Source organism: Anas acuta, chromosome 6 (genome assembly GCF_963932015.1).
Source record: "Anas acuta chromosome 6, bAnaAcu1.1, whole genome shotgun sequence".
Taxonomy (NCBI): Eukaryota; Metazoa; Chordata; class Aves; order Anseriformes; family Anatidae; genus Anas; species Anas acuta.
In genome coordinates this window covers 34,940,471-34,959,102 of record NC_088984.1, presented here as the reverse complement: position 1 = coordinate 34,959,102, position 18,632 = coordinate 34,940,471, and the positions used below count along the sequence as shown (strand labels likewise).

Here is an 18,632-nt window from a genome sequence, read left to right as displayed (position 1 = left end):
ATCAGTTCTGCCAGGCAGAGAAGGACCTGGGAGTGATGGTGGACAGTTGGCTGAATATGAGCCAGCAGTGTGCTCAGGTGGCCAAGAAGGCCAACGGCATCCTGGCTTGTATCAGAAACAGCGTGACCAGCAGGGCTAGGGAGGTGATCGTCCCCCTGTACTCGGCTCTGGTGAGGCCGCACCTCGAGTACTGTGCTCAGTTTTGGGCCCCTCGCTACAAGAAGGACATCGAGGTGCTTGAGCGGGTCCAAAGAAGGGCGACGAAGCTGGTGAGGGGCCTGGAGAACAAGTCCTACGAGGAGCGGCTGAGGGAGCTGGGCTTGTTCAGCCTGGAGAAGAGGAGGCTCAGGGGCGACCTTATCGCTCTCTACAGGTACCTTAAAGGAGGCTGTAGCGAGGTGGGGGTTGGTCTGTTCTCCCACGTGCCTGGCGACAGGACGAGGGGGAATGGGCTAAAGTTGCGCCAGGGGAGTTTTAGGTTAGATGTTAGGAAGAGCTTCTATACTGAAAGGGTTGTTAGACACTGGAACAGGCTGCCCAGGGAGGTGGTGGAGTCACCATCCCTGGAAGTCTTCAACAGATGTTTAGATGTAGAGCTTAGGGATATGGTTTAGTGGGGACTGTTAGTGTTAGGTTAGAGGTTGGACTCGATGATCTTGAGGTCTCTTCCAACCTAGAAATTCTGTGATTCTGTGATTCTTACCAAGGTGACCGAACTGTTCTTCATGGCAGGTCTTACCCAACATTTACACACCTCCCCTCTCTCCCTCCCTCCCTCCGTTAAGCATTTAACTGAATGAACATTGTGTTCTAGGATGCAATTTATTTAAAAACATTTATTTTAGGCAAAATTAAACAGACATTTGAGATTACATAGAAATACAGTTTCCAATTGGATCACGGAGCCTTTTCATTAAAAATGCACTGTTGTGTTGATTTAAGCGTTTTCGTATGGATTGACCAGTTATGCAATATTTAACCATGCCATTTGCAGTCAACTATCATAAAAATTGGTAAAGAAAACATTTCTTAAAATGTGCAAATATTATCTTAATGTTACCATTGATAATAAATGACCACTAAATATATGCTTATTATGTAAAGCTTTTTAAAGTACAATAAAAATACAAATTCTATTTGTTAAAAAAAGGCCATTACTATGGCTACTAAACATCCTCATTATACAAATTCCAAAATACTATATGACAAACAAAATTATAAAGACTTTTCTTTATGAAACATATACTATTCTATTTGTTAGTGATTTTATATATATTTATATATTTATATATAATATTCTATATGAATGTTCAAAAGACACTAACAGAAAGGAAGACTATTGTAATGTAGAACATTAAGGCCCCTGTTCAGCAAGGTACCTGAGCACACGTCAAACTCAGAAGAGGAATAATGCATTCAGGAAGAATTCATTTCAGCAGACTTTCAAAGGCTATTGCAGAAGTACTTCATTGAACAGGGCATGAAGATATATATGTGATGGTGAATTTGCAAAATAATTTTTTTGTGTAAACTGTAACTCTTAAGGACAAAACCATAACACTATCACAAAAAAACTTCTCATAAAAAAAGGAAAAAATACACAAAAAGCTCTATTTTTTTTCCACATCTTTATGTTTTATAAGGGGAAAATAAGAGAAGTTTTAGAAGGATTAAATTGAACTAAGGTGGTGTTCGGGCATCAAAACACTGATGATAATACTTTTCTGAGATAAGTTTAGCATATTATTTTATTGCTTATGTTAAAGATTAGTGAAGAGTATGCATAGACAAATCAGTGTTGAACTCACTAGCAGTTGAAAATTTGGTTTGCAGTTGTTTGTGTAACACGAACAAGTAATGAGTATGAAGGACTTATTAACATACTCAATTCTTGCAGCAAGCTTCAAAATTATATTAAGACATACAATATTGATGCAGTCCGTGAAAATAATATCCAACAGAGTTGACTGTGAATGCTCAGGTGTTGAAACCAACTTACAGAATTGATCCCAATAAACGCATTGCCTGCTTGTGCACAAAACTACAGAAATTTCTAAGTAAATGCAATATCATAATCTTATTTTCAAATTATTGTTAGCGTGTAATGAATTCCAAATTATACACTTTATGGTTTAGCTATAAAATATCAAAACAAAGGGCAGTGACTTTGTAATTTCTGCGATTTAGGAGCTCTTCTATGCTCATTAAACACTAATTAGCAGACTAACAATTTGTTAGCTTCTAAAACGTGATATAAGGACTTAAAAATATTATGGATTTTACAAACTAGTAACAACAGATATACAGTGTAATAACTGTACAAGGTAATAGAAATTAATTACATAGCATTCAGATTTCTTTTAAGCATATATTAATGGTAGGTATTTTCTGCTTTTCTTAACTGCAATTGCAATTAATCATTTGACTGATTGAACTTTAAATAATGGCTTAAAAATTTCATTTCAAAATACTCCCAAGTAAAGCATTATGTAAAAATCATGCTTGCATGTTTACAGAGAGAGGTATGTGTGAGCTTTCTGAAGAACTTCTCCAGGCTAATAGTCATAAAGCATAGTAAACTTGGGCAAAAGTTTGAGAGAAAGAAACACAACAGTGTAATTTAATTCATATTTCATAAACAAATACAACTTTTTACATTTGTACAGGGAAAGACTGGAACTAAGTTGGATTTTTACAGAAGCAAACCTCATAAGAGTTTACATGTTGAAAAAAGCAATTTTTGGCACATGGATATTACTTGTGAATGTGTGTTCGAAATAAACACTGCGTAGGAATTTCACATTTGTTTTCTTGGCATCAGCATCTGCTGTCTAGTGGGTCAAGACAAAATACTGTGCCTTCAAGAGTTAATCCCATTTTGAACCCCTCCTGCAATGAAACAAGACATAGTTAATAAAAAGGAAAGCAATTTCTAGAGGAATATCACCTCTTCCTACAAACATGTAAATTCAAGCTTATTTTTAGGTCAAATTCTGAGCATTAGCACTTCAATGACTTTTTGAAAGGATGCTTCACAGGATAACTCACATTTACATTATTTGGTCAGCCAGTTTTTCTAAGTTTCTCTTAGTCATTAATGTACAGAAGGATTTATCTGTGTTACAACAAAAGAAATAACGTTTGTGTATTAAATGAAGAAAGTATTATTAAAATAAAAACATTGAATATTAGTTTACATAAATTGAACCATGTTGTTCTTTTGTAAAATTCAACATAGTTTATAAGCAGGAAAGATTAGATTGTTATATAAACAAAAGTTTATTATATTTATACTCAAAGGAGATCTAAGTCATGGACATTGTTATTAATTCCACATGTCTCTTACAATCAGTAATCCCTTATCTTAGAAGTACTCCAACGAAAAGCATAGTGGTACTCAACAAAATCTCAGAGGCTTGTTCTGAATCATTCACTGTGTGGTTACATTGACAGGTGTATGCTTTACAGCCTACGGTCAACTAAGCCTTGCTAAAAGGCAAATAAAATCATACCCGCTTTATTGCAGAGAACAAAAGGTGAATTTCTAAGGCGCGTTAACACTCAATGAAATAAAATATTATGTTCTTTAGAAAGAGCAAAGAAATTCTTAAAAAGTTCAGATAAAAATGTCTCTTCTATTTTATTAGCAGAAGCACTAAGATAAAGTAGATATTCCCACCCACTCTACTGAAAATAACTTACTTCTCAAGTACCTGTATTAGGTTTACAAAATGTACCAATTCTAAAACAACAACATTGCTTTTAATGTGTGGAAAATGCTCTTGTTTTCATTTCTCTTTTTTCTTTGAAATAAGCTGATTATTTATGTCTTGACCTCTAAAAGAAAAGTCATCTTTAAAACCAGAAAATTTTGGTGTTTTAGGTGAAAATATTGTAAAGGTGCAAGCAACTGGAAACAAGGGCTCTGAATAGAAATGCCATGAGAACATCAACTCCAGTGGCACCTGTTCCAGTGTTCAATTCAGTACGGTCTGAGCCTACAGTTCACTTGGAGAACATTGATCATGTGCTATGAAATCAATACTATGTACTTTTATGAAGCAAGCATGTTGTAAACAAAATAAATCTTCTGGTAAGCCAGCCTGTACTGGGACTGGGCATAAACTCAAGTCTTTTCTCATAATGCATAGGAGTACCTCAAGAGGATACCTTTTGGCTTTAAAAGATAAATCACAAATCACATCAGCTTCATTTCAAACAAATGTAAACCACATGCTAGATTTTTAAAAGTGCATGAATATTTAATAACCCCATCAGCTACTACCATCAGAAGAGCAATGCTGAGAAACAGAATCGAATTCCTGGAGATGGTTACTAAATGATCTCAGATCTTCCAAACAAAATCCAAATTTTCCTAATATTCATATTATAAGATGGTGAGACAAAGCATTACTGGATTGTATACCTTTTCCAACTGTGCCTTACCTGAGTGACATAGTGCTGCCAAAACTCACTGCTATATTTGACTTTTTTTCCCCCTGTGCTTTTTAACAAGCCATCAGGAAAAGTGTTCAATGCAGAAGATATTTCGAACAAACTGTGTGAAGTTCCAAGTCAAACACAACCTGTTATAAATGGGCATTGCTCATTTGCCCAAAGGATGCAGTTTTGTTGATGTAACAGAGGAGGACTGCTTACGCAAGGGCACAAGTCCTAGGATTAGCCCTACATTTTAGCCTGCTGAATCATAAAACCCTCAGTTTCTGTGCATCTTAAACTGTCTAAATATTATCTTAAACTGTCTAAAATTTAAAAATCATAAAATTATAAAAATATATAATTAACTTAATCTGTCTAAATATTATATTAATCTGTCTAAATATTTAAAGGATGCTTCCAGTTTTGAGATTGTAAAATGGATGGTCAGTACTTCAACCTGGAGATGCTTAATACACTGGTTTAACAAGGACATGCAAGTTCTTACATAGCCCCCCAGAAAGCACTTTCAAAGCTGTGCCAGCCCTATGACTGAACACACGTACTTTCCAGGTCCTTCTGCATGCTCTTATCTTTCCTCTCTATATTTGAGCACTGTTTGTTGGTGTCTCATGCAGCTGCACGTCCAATGCTGTTTTTCTGGCCACCTAAGAGCAAATCAGATCTGTGTTTTTTAAGTGTGCTTATCTTACTGCTGCTATGTTGATCATAGAACATTTTTTCTGATGTTCACCTATTATGTTACGCAAAACTCACTGACATCACAGGGTCAGATCCTACAGTTACTAGTAGGATCTAAATTTCAGGGCATCCACAAGGACAAAAAAAAAAAGACAAAAAACAGACAAAACATCAGGATAGCCACCAGGGCATTTTTCAGACCACAAAAGAATGTCAAATAAAGATTTATTTTTAAGAGTATTTAAGGTAGAGGAAAAGAAGTGTGTAGGATTATAAACCAGGACGCTCAAAGGAAGCTAGACTGCCTCAAACAAAATTCCCATTAAATTAAACGTGGCCCACAAAAAGGGAAAAAATCATAGTGTACTATCCCAAAAGACTCTTTAACAAAGTGATTATAATCAAATTCCTGAAGATCAGGAAAGCACAGACTTGATATCTCCCACATTCATCTCCATTCCCAGCCCCACAAGTTTTGCAAGCTAATTCCAAATTCTTCAATAATTTTGTATTTTTGCAGATTCCACTTTGGCAAATATATGATAATTTAAAAATTGTACCCCATCAGCTGTCATTAACCAAGCTGTAGAAAGACAAGGTTTTAAGAACAGATTCTCCTTTATATCAAGACACAGCTGAACTGTGATTTATGCAGGCAAGACTATCAGTATCCTATGCTGTAGTTTTCATGGTGATGCAGGACACTTACAGATTTACATCCACTTTCAGGAATACGGTTCATATACACACACTTTTCTCAATTCTTACGGTTCCTACTTGTTACTGTATGATTATTATAATACCCATCGTACAGTATGTGCCTACCTTCTACTCTCCACTCCAAAACCCAGCATTCACAGCTGTAATAATAATGATGTCAGTTGGAATCACTGAGTAGTCATAAATTGAGTTATAAATTGTTTCATTTTTATCCTTTTATAATAAACTGGATTAATGTATTAGGCAGAATACTTTTTCTTTAAAATGACATATAGTCGGCACTTGGTACACATTACGTACTGTATATATAAAATAGGTATCATTAATTTTAATACTCAGAATTTAAAAATATTCAATATAAACATTTCAGCTTCTACAAATATATGTTCTTAGCATAACACACTGCCTGTTCATCAAGAAACATGTGCACCCTGCCTTCCTGTACTTTAAGGCCTCAGGAAACAGCAACTTCTCATTTAGTCAGAAAATGGTTCAAATCAGCTGACCATTCCCAGATACTGCAGAGGAATGGGAAGAAGGAGGACTATAAAGTGTGCTAGGCCTTGCTTCTGTGCTCATATCTCCATAACAACAGTGTCAAGTAACTTTTTAAATTCCAAGATGACTTAACATAAGTACTGAATATCGTAGTTACCCAGAAAAATGACAATATTTTGCTAACAGATGTGATGGGTCTCTTAGAGAAGCAAAGCTTGTTTCCAGTGGAAAATATAACCTGAAAACAACCCCTCTTCCAGAACTCCCACCTATTTTTTGATTCTTCATGATATAAATATGTCAACTATTCTGGCTAAAAACAACAAGCATTAAAAAAGGGCAAGTACATCCATTTTATCACAAGGTAAATATGCCGAAGTCAACCCTTATGGCTCTGCCTGAGGTTAGCTTGTTTATCCCTTCACCACCTGCCTTTACTCAATGAGTTTAATTCAGCCCAAACCCAATGAACTAATGATAGATCTACATGTCTCTGAGATGATAATTTAGAAGGCTGAGCATAACTTACTTCAGATGGAAATAAGACAAGCCTCCTGACTGCTTTGGGCCACGCAGGGAGAATGGCCTGCAGCTCCTGGAAGCTTTAGGATATTAACTACCTTGAGATTTTAATAAATCATAGCAGCTGTTGTTGGTATGATTCAAGATCCAGGGAAACTTCCCTTCACTGCAAGATTTCTGGGAAAATAGATTTATTAATGCCTGGATGCAGTCAAAATAGGATGAAAATATGTTTCAGCACAAGGGTGGGGAAACAGGAGGTTGGAGAGTCATCAGAGAGAGGTCTGAGCTGTAAAACTCACATCTCAGCACATGTTGGAGTTTAGAGCTCTCCAAGAAGATCAGCAGAAATTGGACTGAGAAATGGAATAGAAAGAGCCTAACTATGAAATTTGGATTCTCCCTAAAGCTTAAATGTGAGCTGTTCCCCCAGAAATCGAGAAATTTGATCTGATCTCATTAAGTTCAGAATAATGAATACAAAGCAAGAGCACCCACTACTGAAGAGTTTATTCCCCAATGCCTCTTCTGCTTTGCTGTGCTTTCTTCTCCCATTTTTCTTACATGGCATCTTCCAGCACACATGTACTCTGAAACAGCTTTTCTGCAGACTGGGGCATGACATCTGACATAGCTCAATATGAGGAATGGGACAACAGACTGGACTGAGCTGCTCCGGCCACTGGCTGGCTTGCCACTCTGACTTCAGGTTAAGCTATATTTAACAATACCGTCTCTGAATAAGCTTATATTTAGAACTATTTAGAATTATATTTAGATGTTTTATTATATAAATGGCATTTGCATGTTTATTGAAATATACATATTTACTGAAGCTGAGGCTGTACTTCAAAAATGTGAAGACATCTCCCTTGACTTGGCACTTCAGAGAAGGAAAGCAGATTATGTTTTTCCTTCATGTTCCCTAATTTTAGACTTCTCAGAGCACATTACATGCTTTGTGATTTTGTCTTGTGTAGCAGCCATTTTTCTCTTCTTCCTTATAGGCTGTATCTAACAACCGCTGACCTTTAGCACAGCTATCTTCTGCTCATTGCAAGTTTTAAAGTATTTCCAATTATAAGCACTTTTACATCAGTGACTGTACTAGTACAAAAAAAAATAAATAAATCTATATATCATAGGTTTGGGTAGACCATTTCATCAATGACAATCCAAAGAAAAGAACTGGACATTTCTCTAGAACACATGGAAAACAAACAGCAAAGAAAATGAAGGCTTAGTATTGTCAACTCAAGAAAACTAAAATCAGCTGTCTCTGCCTTAAAAATTGTAGGCTCCTAAAACTGAAAATGTCCCTGACTTACAGGATTGCATACATAACAAACAAATCTTAAAAGTTTTTATATATATATATATATATATATATATATATATATACACACACACATACACACATTCATATAAATGAAAATCCTATATATGAATGAGTGCACATTTCATTTGTAAATTATTTAAATACCATTATTAAAATATGATATACCAACCATCGCTGACGCTAGGCACCCAAGGAAAGCATAAGAAGATAAAAGAGATATTAGGAAAAAAAACCAAACATTTCCATCAGTATTTTTCACCACTGATTCATATTAATATAATCTATAGAAAGAACTTCTGCATGGCAACTAAATTTAACAGTAATTTACAGAGTGATCGAAGGATGTCATAGGAAAGTAGCTGGACATAGCTTTTGCTTTGACCAATCTCAGAATTGACTTCTACCCATGGCCCCCCCATCCCGTCAGCTTTGCCCTTGATCTCAAATGGATTACTTGTGAAAACGTTTTATGCCAACACAAAGACTTATTAATTCATTTTTAGTAAAGGTGTCAGGGTATGGTAGACTCTTTGTGAGACTAGTTTACAAATCACACAGAAAAGTGAGTAAAAACAAACATTTATGTACAGGGCAAACTAATGCAATATTCTTTGCAATAGGACATAGCAATGCATTAAGATATCTTTTATTTTATTTCTTATTTTTCTTAGGTCAGAGTAAAAGCTGAAAGAAGTTTTCCATTTTATGGCTTCAAAAATCTTTGATAAAGATTTCTACTGACCCATTTACTGATATTTTATGAAGTGATGACACTTAGAAGTCATGGCCTAACAGTTTGCAATTTTGTCAGAACATCACCTGTAGTAAGAACTCCTAGCATGTGAACTGACCTATAACCACAGGATTTTTCCCAGTATCCGCAGATACTGTAGCACATTTTTTCCTAAAACAGGCTATATTCAATGGAAGGTGATATATATCAATGTGAGGTGTGAAAAGATTTGGGCTTTTTTCTCACAGTGAATGGATTTTGCCAGTGGTGCCACCCTAAAACTGACATGAACAATTAAATTTGCCTGTGAACAGGAATTCCAAAATTTTACTTCGGAAAATTAAACTGTACTTAAATTGTAGTAAAGACATTTAAAAATGAGGAACTACAAGAGCCTGAGAGCTAGCTCTTATACTTTGCAGGCTGTCAAGATACAAGTGGTCTGGGAACGCTTCCTGCTGAGGAGCCAGAAACCTAGAAATTCAAGTTCCCAGTATTTTCAGCCTTCTGTTTTGCTGGCAGGCTGCTGAAAAAACAGATAAGCAAGGTTGGCAAGGAACTAGCAGTTTGGAAAGCCTGACTGAGAAGAGCAACTTAGTCCACAACTTGAAAGTTTTCTCCTATCACTGCTTCAAAATTGGGTCAATATCTGAATAGATACCATAGAGTATTTCATATCCAACAATGAAAAAACACATCAGTTCAGAATTCTTGAATCATTTTTTAATAGTTAAGCCCCAGAATGCCTTAGCAAACATGGATACGTTTAAAGGCAGCAGAAAACTGCTGAAGAATAACATGGTCAGTGCATCTCTTGCCTCAGCTCTTTCTTAAACTTCACTCAGTCCCTTCCCAGGCAGGAATAGCAGTATCCATTTTGCTTGCACTGCTGAGAAGCCTTAAATAGGTGCAGGTGTCTGTTTGAATACCACTGGCTAACATTTGAGAGGAATTTCAGGCAGACAGATTCAAATTCCAACTCAAAGTCCATGAGTACTAAAAGAAACCATCAGATTTTTTTTCCCCAGGTACTTGTGTGTGTGCAGCTTAGAAAACATTTTTAAAATACTCTGAAGACGTATTTCAATAATATTCATATTGCCATAGAAAAATACATAATTAACAACTCAATAATTACCTGCATCTCATCTAGTTTGGACTGAATGTCTGGAGGGAAATCTCCTGCTCCGCAGCTAAAAGGGTCAAAAGGTTCTGCTCCAAAAAGGTCTCTCTCTGGAACAACAGAAAAATGAGTCACCGAGAGAAAAGGTGTGATCTACGACAATAGCTCCTTGAAAAAGTCAGCTTACATCTCCTTAAAAGCTGAATAATAACACATCCAGATAACGCAATTGATTAACTGCAATTTTTAACATTCATATTTGAAAGTCCTGTCTTGATTAGTTTTCCAAACCTTTATACTCAAATATTTTTCCAAGAACACCATCAACTTCTGTTTGAGCCTCTATGTAGTTTTCATTTAAGGCTTGTGCCTTCTAGAAGAATTTTAGGGACCCGATGAGAAGAAATTCCAATTTGAATAAGGGAGCTCCTATTGAAGTGCCTTCTGTAATCAGGCTGTATAGGGGTTTCATAAATGAAGAGGGAACAACTGCATGTCAATTGCCAAATTTCATCTTAACATTATGTCAGAAGCACATTTTCACAAATACATTAGCCTTCCTATCTCCTGTCTGCCACTCCTCACCATCAGGTTAAGGCCTTTTGTAAAGACAGATGACTGCCCTAACTTAAGGAAGGTCACTTGATAGAGGTCCTCAGTGCACAACTGGTAGTAACAACTAATTAACAAAAAAAAAAAAAAAAAGAAGAGAGAGAGAGAGAAAGAAGAAGACCACGAAAGCTCACTTACCCTAAAATTCCACTAAATCTGTATCCATAAATAAAATGATTACAAATTTCTCTCTGTCACAACATACAGTTTCAAATTTTTTAGAAGCAGGATACTCTCTAGTGCCTTTTTTTTTTTTTAATCTGAATAAGAAACACTTCTAATACTTTTTTTTTCCCTTACTCAGACACTGTAATGCTACTACTTCTTCACATGCAACAGTCTATATAGATATATTTTTTCTTCTCAATATTAAGATTTTTTTCTCTCCAGGTAACAGTGCCATCTATATACACTTGTTCTATCTCACATTGACTTGACAAAAACTTGTATGAAGCTTAATTTTCTAACACAATCCAACCACGTTGGGGGCAACACTCAAAGTTAACGCAGTTTTATCACTGCTGGAGAAAATATTAAAACCATTATCCTCTATTCTGACTTTATTTTTGACCAGCAAGAAACCTGGTAATCATACTACCTAACTTCAAACAGTGTTACCTTAAAAGCCTGAAACGGGCTATTAGTACCTTGGAAATTAATAGCTGATTTTCTGGTTTAGCCTAAAATTTTACCCTTAATATACAAGATGTGGAAGCTACAATTGAGAACATGACACAAAATCCATGTCACAGTGTTACCAATCATGTTGTCACAATGCTGAAAAGGCTGCATATATGCTCGTATAAGCTAAATGTAAGTAATTATTTTGGCATTCATGGAGTCCAAATTTTATTTAAAAATGGCTAGGCTCTTCAACATTTTATTGTACACACAAGTGTCCATGGGCTTTGACCTAAATCATTTGGTGTTACCATGCTGCATATTTAAAATATACGCATATATTTTAAATAATTAGCAGCTACCATTATTCCCATAAAAAAGTTCAGAAACAAGCAGGAACTTGATTAATAACATGCTTAAAAATCACCTCTAGCAGCTACAAATTGTCACATGGCAACAGAAGATGGCCCAGATCTGAGAACCTTATTCCAAAAGCCCACTTGAGCCCCCTCCAAATCTACTTTCCGTCTTTCCTGGCAAAGGCAGACCATCTTTATGCAAAAGAGACTTCAACTGGGATAATATAATGTCAAAAATAGGATCTACCTCATCCCTTGTCTCTCTCACATCCAAAATGGGTCTGCTCCAGTGTAACCAGTGTCCTTATATGTTTTTATGCTCCTACTTGGTGACCTTCAGATGTGGAGCAGCTTTAACTTTCAAACTAACCTCTACTGAGGAGAAAGCGATTATGCTTTATGTCTCTCATAAATCTATTTGTTCAGTATCTAAGTCCATTTTTTTTCCCTCCTCTCTTTTTTATAGGTTATTTTTTTACCCTAAAAAGGAACTATCAGTTCTGTGTGTGTTCAGACAGCTAAAAGCAGCCAGTTTCAACACTGAGCCTTCACAAATATTCAAAGAATGTATTTATGAAAGACACAACTTTCATTTCTTAGGACTGAAAGGCCTTATCACTATTTTTGAAAGCACATATTTTGTACATTATTCTGCACATTTTCTTATTCATGCCTAATTATTGTGCTTTTATTAATGACAGTACTGAGCTAATTAGCAGGAGAATGGCAGAAGCTTTAGGTCCTTGAGTGGAATGTACCTTCACGTGAAGGATTATTTTATTCATATTGTTATTCAAGGCCAACTTTAAAGTTATCCAGGGAGTAATTTATTAAAACAGATTTTTAAAAACAGGTTAAAAAAAAAAAGATGAAAACTGTTTCTTAAAACATATTAAAACTGTATGTAATCAAATTAAAAATAGGTAAGTATCTCCTGGCTGAGTTTCTGTGAAATAGTACGGGAACTCTCTCAATTTGACAACCATTTCAGTGAAATGGTTGTAAAAGTGCATAGTATAACTGCTTTTCTGCATTTAAAGGTTGTGTGTTATATGAGAGAGCGCATTGCTAAGAGTCAGGGGGAAATAATGCACCACGAAATACTTTCAATATCATCATCAGGATTTCTCTTTTGAACAGAACCTGAAGAACATGTAGAAACTGGATGAATACTAAAATTTAGTCACTACAGAGGCTCCGATGTTGTATGGGATCTCCATAAGCTTCTCTGCCAGTATTCACCCTGCTTTTCACTTTTGTGTTCCTTTTTAATAGAGACAAGAGAAACCAGCAGTATTTTATTTCATGCTACAGTATTTGCATGAAAATATATTAAATATAACAAGAATATCTTGCCTGGCACACTCTTAGAAATAATTATAGTGTAGATAGGCATTTCTTTCTCCAATACAAAGCAACCAGTAAGCATTTGAAAACAACCTCCTCAAACAGCACACAATTTCCTTTCCCTCATTCTGTCCAATCCCATTCCTTCTTGGGAAATAAATTCACTGCTTGGGAATCAACAAAAAAAAATAATCAAAACCATGAAATGCTAACATTTTACATGCGTAATTCAAACCACAGAAAGACATGAACAGGTAATAAATTCTTGTTTCTGTAAGTGATCTGATATTCAGGACAAGAAACAAGTAATACTGGAGAGTAGCAGCCTGCAGTCCATGGTAAACACCAATCTAGCAATAACCAAGCAAACAAAACTCTACAAATATTTGGCTTTTCTGCTGTATTTTGCATCCCAATCTTCTTTACATTAGCTATCATCCAGATACAGAGTTATGCTGATATGTGGTTTCCCCAGATGTCCTGGAGCAGCTGTGATGACAAAAATTAATCACACTGAAGATAAGGACCCAAGAAAGTATTTGGAATAAGCTGAGGTAGTGAGGTCCAGGAAACCTTTCCCTTAGCTGTAGGCTACTTTTTTGTTTGTTTGTTTTCCTTTTTCCTTGTGTGTGTGTGTGTGTGTGTGTGTGTGTGTGTGTGTGTGTGTGTGAGAGAGAGAGAGAGAGAGAGAGAGAGAGAGGGAGAGAGAGAGAGAGAGAGGGAGAAAGTTATTACACCATAAAAAAAAAGGCTCCACCATGACAGATTCTGGAAAGATAGCATCTTGGAGCAGATTTCTACATCTGCCAGTTATGACCTTGGATTACTGAAGATGCCTTTGAGTGAAATAAATGTTGGACAATTCAACAGAATGTTCCTCTTCACTCTTCTCTGAGATAAGACAATAATGCTGTGCCAACAAGAAATACACAAATTTATTATTTTTTCACAATAACTTACAAGAACACTTGCAGTCCCTTACCCCATGCTCTGAGGAAGCAGCAGTATGGTGTTTAACACTGTATTTTTGGTTGCACTAAGTATGTGTCAATCTTTCAATTAAATAATTATTGTACTGGGCTGCAATATTTCTGTTAACCTGCAAGCCAGTCACAGTAAAATCAGCATTAAAGGAAGTAATTCTCAGAAACATTTTGAGTAGAAACAATTCTGGAAAGGTCTTTTGTTTTTCAAAGAGTCACTCTTTTGTAATTATTATCTAAAGAGACATCATGTATATGACCAATTTGCAAATTCCTTCCCAAAGAGCATGAACTTTTCTCCTCTAAAATAGTCAAAAAACAAAACACAACAAAACCCATTTGCTATTACTTAGATATCCACTATTGTGTAGACATTTACTGAGAAGCCATGTTGCTCTACTGCTGAACAAGAATTAAAAACTGCAAGAATCTTTTCCCTTTTAAAAAAGCTGAAATGATTTGTAGATAACCTTTCCAAGAAAAGGTGAGTGCTGTACTCTTCTTCCAGTATTTGCAATGTGAGGCTTCATGAACTACTTGCTGGCTGAGCACTAATCAAAGCAGAAGACGTCATTTATAAAAATGATAAAAAACAATAAAACCATCCTATAATTTCATCAAAAATGATGGGAAAAAAATGCTCAAGTGCTGTGACAAAGAAAGAAGAGATAAGAACACAAAAAGACCACCTCAGAAAATTAGACTCAAAACTTTGGTTCATCTTGGTTGCCACCTATCTGTCTTGTACTGGAGAAAGAAACGCCAGCCTGCCTCTGCTGGCAGCAATAACATATAAAACAATGCATTATTGTACACGTTATTAATACTGCAACATAACACAATCTGAATGAAGTTCTTAAGGGATCTGAACTTTCTCATCTAAGACACTAAGCCCTTGTTTGAATATAAAATCTCCTTCTGTTTCAAAGTGCATTTTTGACATATGCCAAAGGATGTTAAGTTGATGAACGCAACAGTTTGCAACATATAATATACCAGGACACAGACTGAAAGAGCAGGGATCAACAGTATACATAGAACAGTATATCATTCTGTAATCTCCCTCTGAAGCACGGCACACAGAGGAGCACGCAGTATTAACAGACAGCTGACAAGATGCGGCACTGCCTGCCACATCTCTGAACTCTGTAAGCTTAATTTAAATGCAAATGAATCAAGTGTAAAATAAACACAGCACTTTTAAACACTGCACATTGCTATTTATCGTATTTTCTCTATTAGAAAGTCCAGTGAATCAAGAAATACAAAATCACACAGGTGGAATACTCAAAAACACTCAGTTTTGGGTGCTGACTTCCATGTAAACCTACAATTTCTTGCAGTGGAACCAGGGCAGGATAACTGCTAAAATAATCTTGTCTTATAATTCAATTCAAGCTACTACTTTTGATTTTGGATATGCATATTGAGATAAATTTTATGACAATATCTGAAGTTTGCATTATTGTGGAAAAAACAAAACAAAACACAAAAACAGTTAATGTTGGGGGGAGGGCGTCTTTTTTTCTGTTCTTTACAAAGACAAAAAAATCTTACTATAGCAGTTTTGTTTCTAGTAAACTTTGGTTTAATATTCTACTAAACTATGAACATAAACTATCTTAACACTTTTTAATTCTGTTAATAGGCCTTTTAAAAAACCTCAAATTTGTTTCAAATCATAAAATACAATTAAATAGAAGAGATTTACTTGTTTATTTATTATTAAATTCACACCCTCAAGATCTCTTCAGAGGGTGACATCTCTGTAAGAAAGGTGTGTACATAAGGTGTTGGGGAAGATTCTCGCTGACTGAAGTTTCACAATGCATCTTTATAATTTTGCAGTTTGCACTCATACCTGAAAATTCTATGTACTAGCAACATCCCCCAAAATGGATAGAAACTCTTCAAATATGGTGTATGGTGGCGGACAGTAACATTAATGTTCCTTAGCCATACGAAAATAGGCATGAGAGAGGAAGTACTACCTTCAGACTGATATTCCTACAAACTCCAACACTGTTTGTGTGTTTGCTTCCCTCTCCCTCACCTCCCCCAAGTCCCCAAAGCTTTCAGAAACAATCTGTGGACTCCTAAATGACTTCCAGTGAAGCTGAGAATCTTAATCTAACGGCCTTCAAACATTTGGACAATACATTTGCTATTATTAATCATCTTTTAGAGATTTTCAGGAATTGCCCACTAATGTTGGTTCATCAACTATAACTGAAAAACAAAGCTGTAGACGATATATGAAATGTAGTATTAAAAATATTATTCCAAGACTCTACAGCTTGAGGGATTTCTTCTGCATCATCATTCACCATACTTATTCCACTTGCTATCTTCCCAAGAAACATAGATTTTAGGTGCTACAAATGTGGCTTGACAAGGAAAGAACTAAAGGGAAGTCAAAATATTTTCTGAATTAACTACGAGAAACATACTTTAAAAGAAAAGGCAAATTACAGTCCCCATACAGTTTCAGCATGTAAATACATTTGTTTATAAGGTAACTTGGCAGCAACATCAATGACTGGGAAGATGGTATAAAAATTAAATGTCATTATCAAATGTGATTTACAAAAAAACATACCTGGCTTTTCAAGCAAAATGTATGCAAACCTCTTCAGAAACTTTATTAAAAAAAATAAATAATATGTAAGAAAAAATTAGGTCAGTTGTCATAAAACTTACTGATCTCTGCAGATCTACTGGGTACTGGAGGAGGCTGTGTACCATTGCGAGTAGGTGTTGATGATTGAGGGGATATGGGAGAAAAGGGAACCATATCAAAGATGTCAGTGGAGGGTGATTTAGGTGTCACACTGCCTGCCTACAATAAGGACAATAAATATTAGGGCAATATTTCACACGAAAAAAATCACAACACTGAATTTTTCAGCATGCAGATAAGAGCTACAGTTTCAAAAAAGTTGAAAATAAACATCAGCATGCACAAAACAGCTTCTGACACCAAGCGAATGGCATTTGCAGTTCAGAGTCTCAGACATGCTAAAACTCCCCAATACATAAGCAGCATTGTAATTTTTCCATTTTCTGTAAATCCTGTACAACCAGGAATATATCATGGTTAAACCTGAAAAAGCTGGTGATAAGCAGCTCTATATTCCAGAAGTATGAATACAATTATTTTCACAAGACCCACTTTTGGAAACATGGCAACAGCAATACGCTACATTTCTGAATGCACAGAACAAGTAGCTAAAATTAGAAGACAAAATCCCAGTGTTACTTCTTTACTATTTCTTCCTTTTGTGATCAAAAAAACCACACTGTGATCAAAGCTTCACATGTATTTTTTGATAAGTAACAACCTGGACATGAGTTACACTGAATATTGATTTCCAAAACAAAATTCTCATCCTTTATGTAGAATAGAAGGAATTAAATTCATAATGCACAGAAGGTTGGCAGGCTTCTAAAAAGTAAAGGATAAGCAAAGAAACCCCAAACATGACAATTAACTACCACTCTACAGTCATATTTATTTTTTAATGACTCATTCCTCCTGCCATCTGTCCATTAATTCAGGACACAAAGAGGCACAGTCAAATCAAAGCATACTGAATGCTAAAACAGGTGACAAAATAGTTTAAAACTCACGTTGACAGGCTGAAGGCAAAATGCATATGGAAAACTAATGTCAATGTTATTAATTAGACATCTCAAAAACCTACATTCTGCACATGAGAATGACACACTGCTGTGCACCAGGAAAATCTGCTACTTTTAAATAAGACTCAATTTGACTGAAATATTCACATGAAAATTTTTAAGTGCAGATTAAATTAAGTCAGATGGATTCTTCTACTCAGAAGACATGAATACCACAACCTGCCAAACGGGTTGTCTTTTGCAATGCTGGTCCATGAGAATTTTATGGCCTTAAGTCTTATTTTGCAATGTTTGTTTCTTTAGTGTCTCTGCTGCAGCAACTGCAGCTGCCCACTCATGACACATTACACATATTTCTAAGCCAAGCCCATAGGTTGCCTTGAACTACATCTGGAAGCTGCAGTGGCTGCTGAGAAGGAAAGAATATTGATGCATGGTCTTCCTCAGTACAGTGCTAAAAGAAAACTAGACTCTGGGGTCGTACATTACATATTTCCTAGGAGTTTTGAATCCATACTTTTAATTTGGACAACAAGAGATCTAAACCAGTTCAATATTTCCAAAAAACAGGAATATTTCTAACTGGGTATACTGAAATGCCAAGCATAAAAGCCAGCCACATTGTCATACGTTGCTTTATTTTTATTTTACTTCCGCCCCTATTTAAACAAAAACAAACAAAAGAACTCCCTCTGTTATTGCATACCCTGTTAGACCTGAGTTGAGCTTCTTAAAACAACTAGTTTTCAAGATTTTTACATACACTGATCCCTTACTGACCTCAATACGAGAAACAGCATAGCAATTTCAAATACTTGTTATGAAAAGATTTCAGTGAATATTCCTTAGACACAATCGTCCCTTATTACTGCATTCGTGGACCTTATATTAGCCTCCTCGTGCTTTCTTGCATGGTAAGAGATTCAGTATAATTTGTGTTGAAGGAGATCATAGGAAGACATCTGATCTGACTCAAAGCAGGGCAATGTATATG

The 18,632-nt window shown here is 35.7% G+C and overlaps 1 protein-coding gene across 4 annotated transcripts in view; it reads right to left on the bottom strand.

The window, feature by feature from the left end:
• Positions 1–803: 803 nt before the first annotated feature.
• The window catches only part of GULP1 (GULP PTB domain containing engulfment adaptor 1), a 149,043-nt gene continuing 131,214 nt past the window's right edge, over positions 804–18,632 (bottom strand). For all 4 annotated transcript variants that reach the window (XM_068686484.1, XM_068686483.1, XM_068686482.1 and 1 more), the window contains 3 exons: positions 16,697–16,835; positions 10,090–10,184; positions 804–2,889 (listed from right to left, as the gene is read on the bottom strand). In XM_068686484.1, coding sequence (XP_068542585.1) covers positions 2,818–2,889; positions 10,090–10,184; positions 16,697–16,835 — 306 coding nt within the window. In that variant the 3' untranslated portion in view covers positions 804–2,817. The remainder of the gene's footprint in view (positions 2,890–10,089; positions 10,185–16,696; positions 16,836–18,632) is intronic.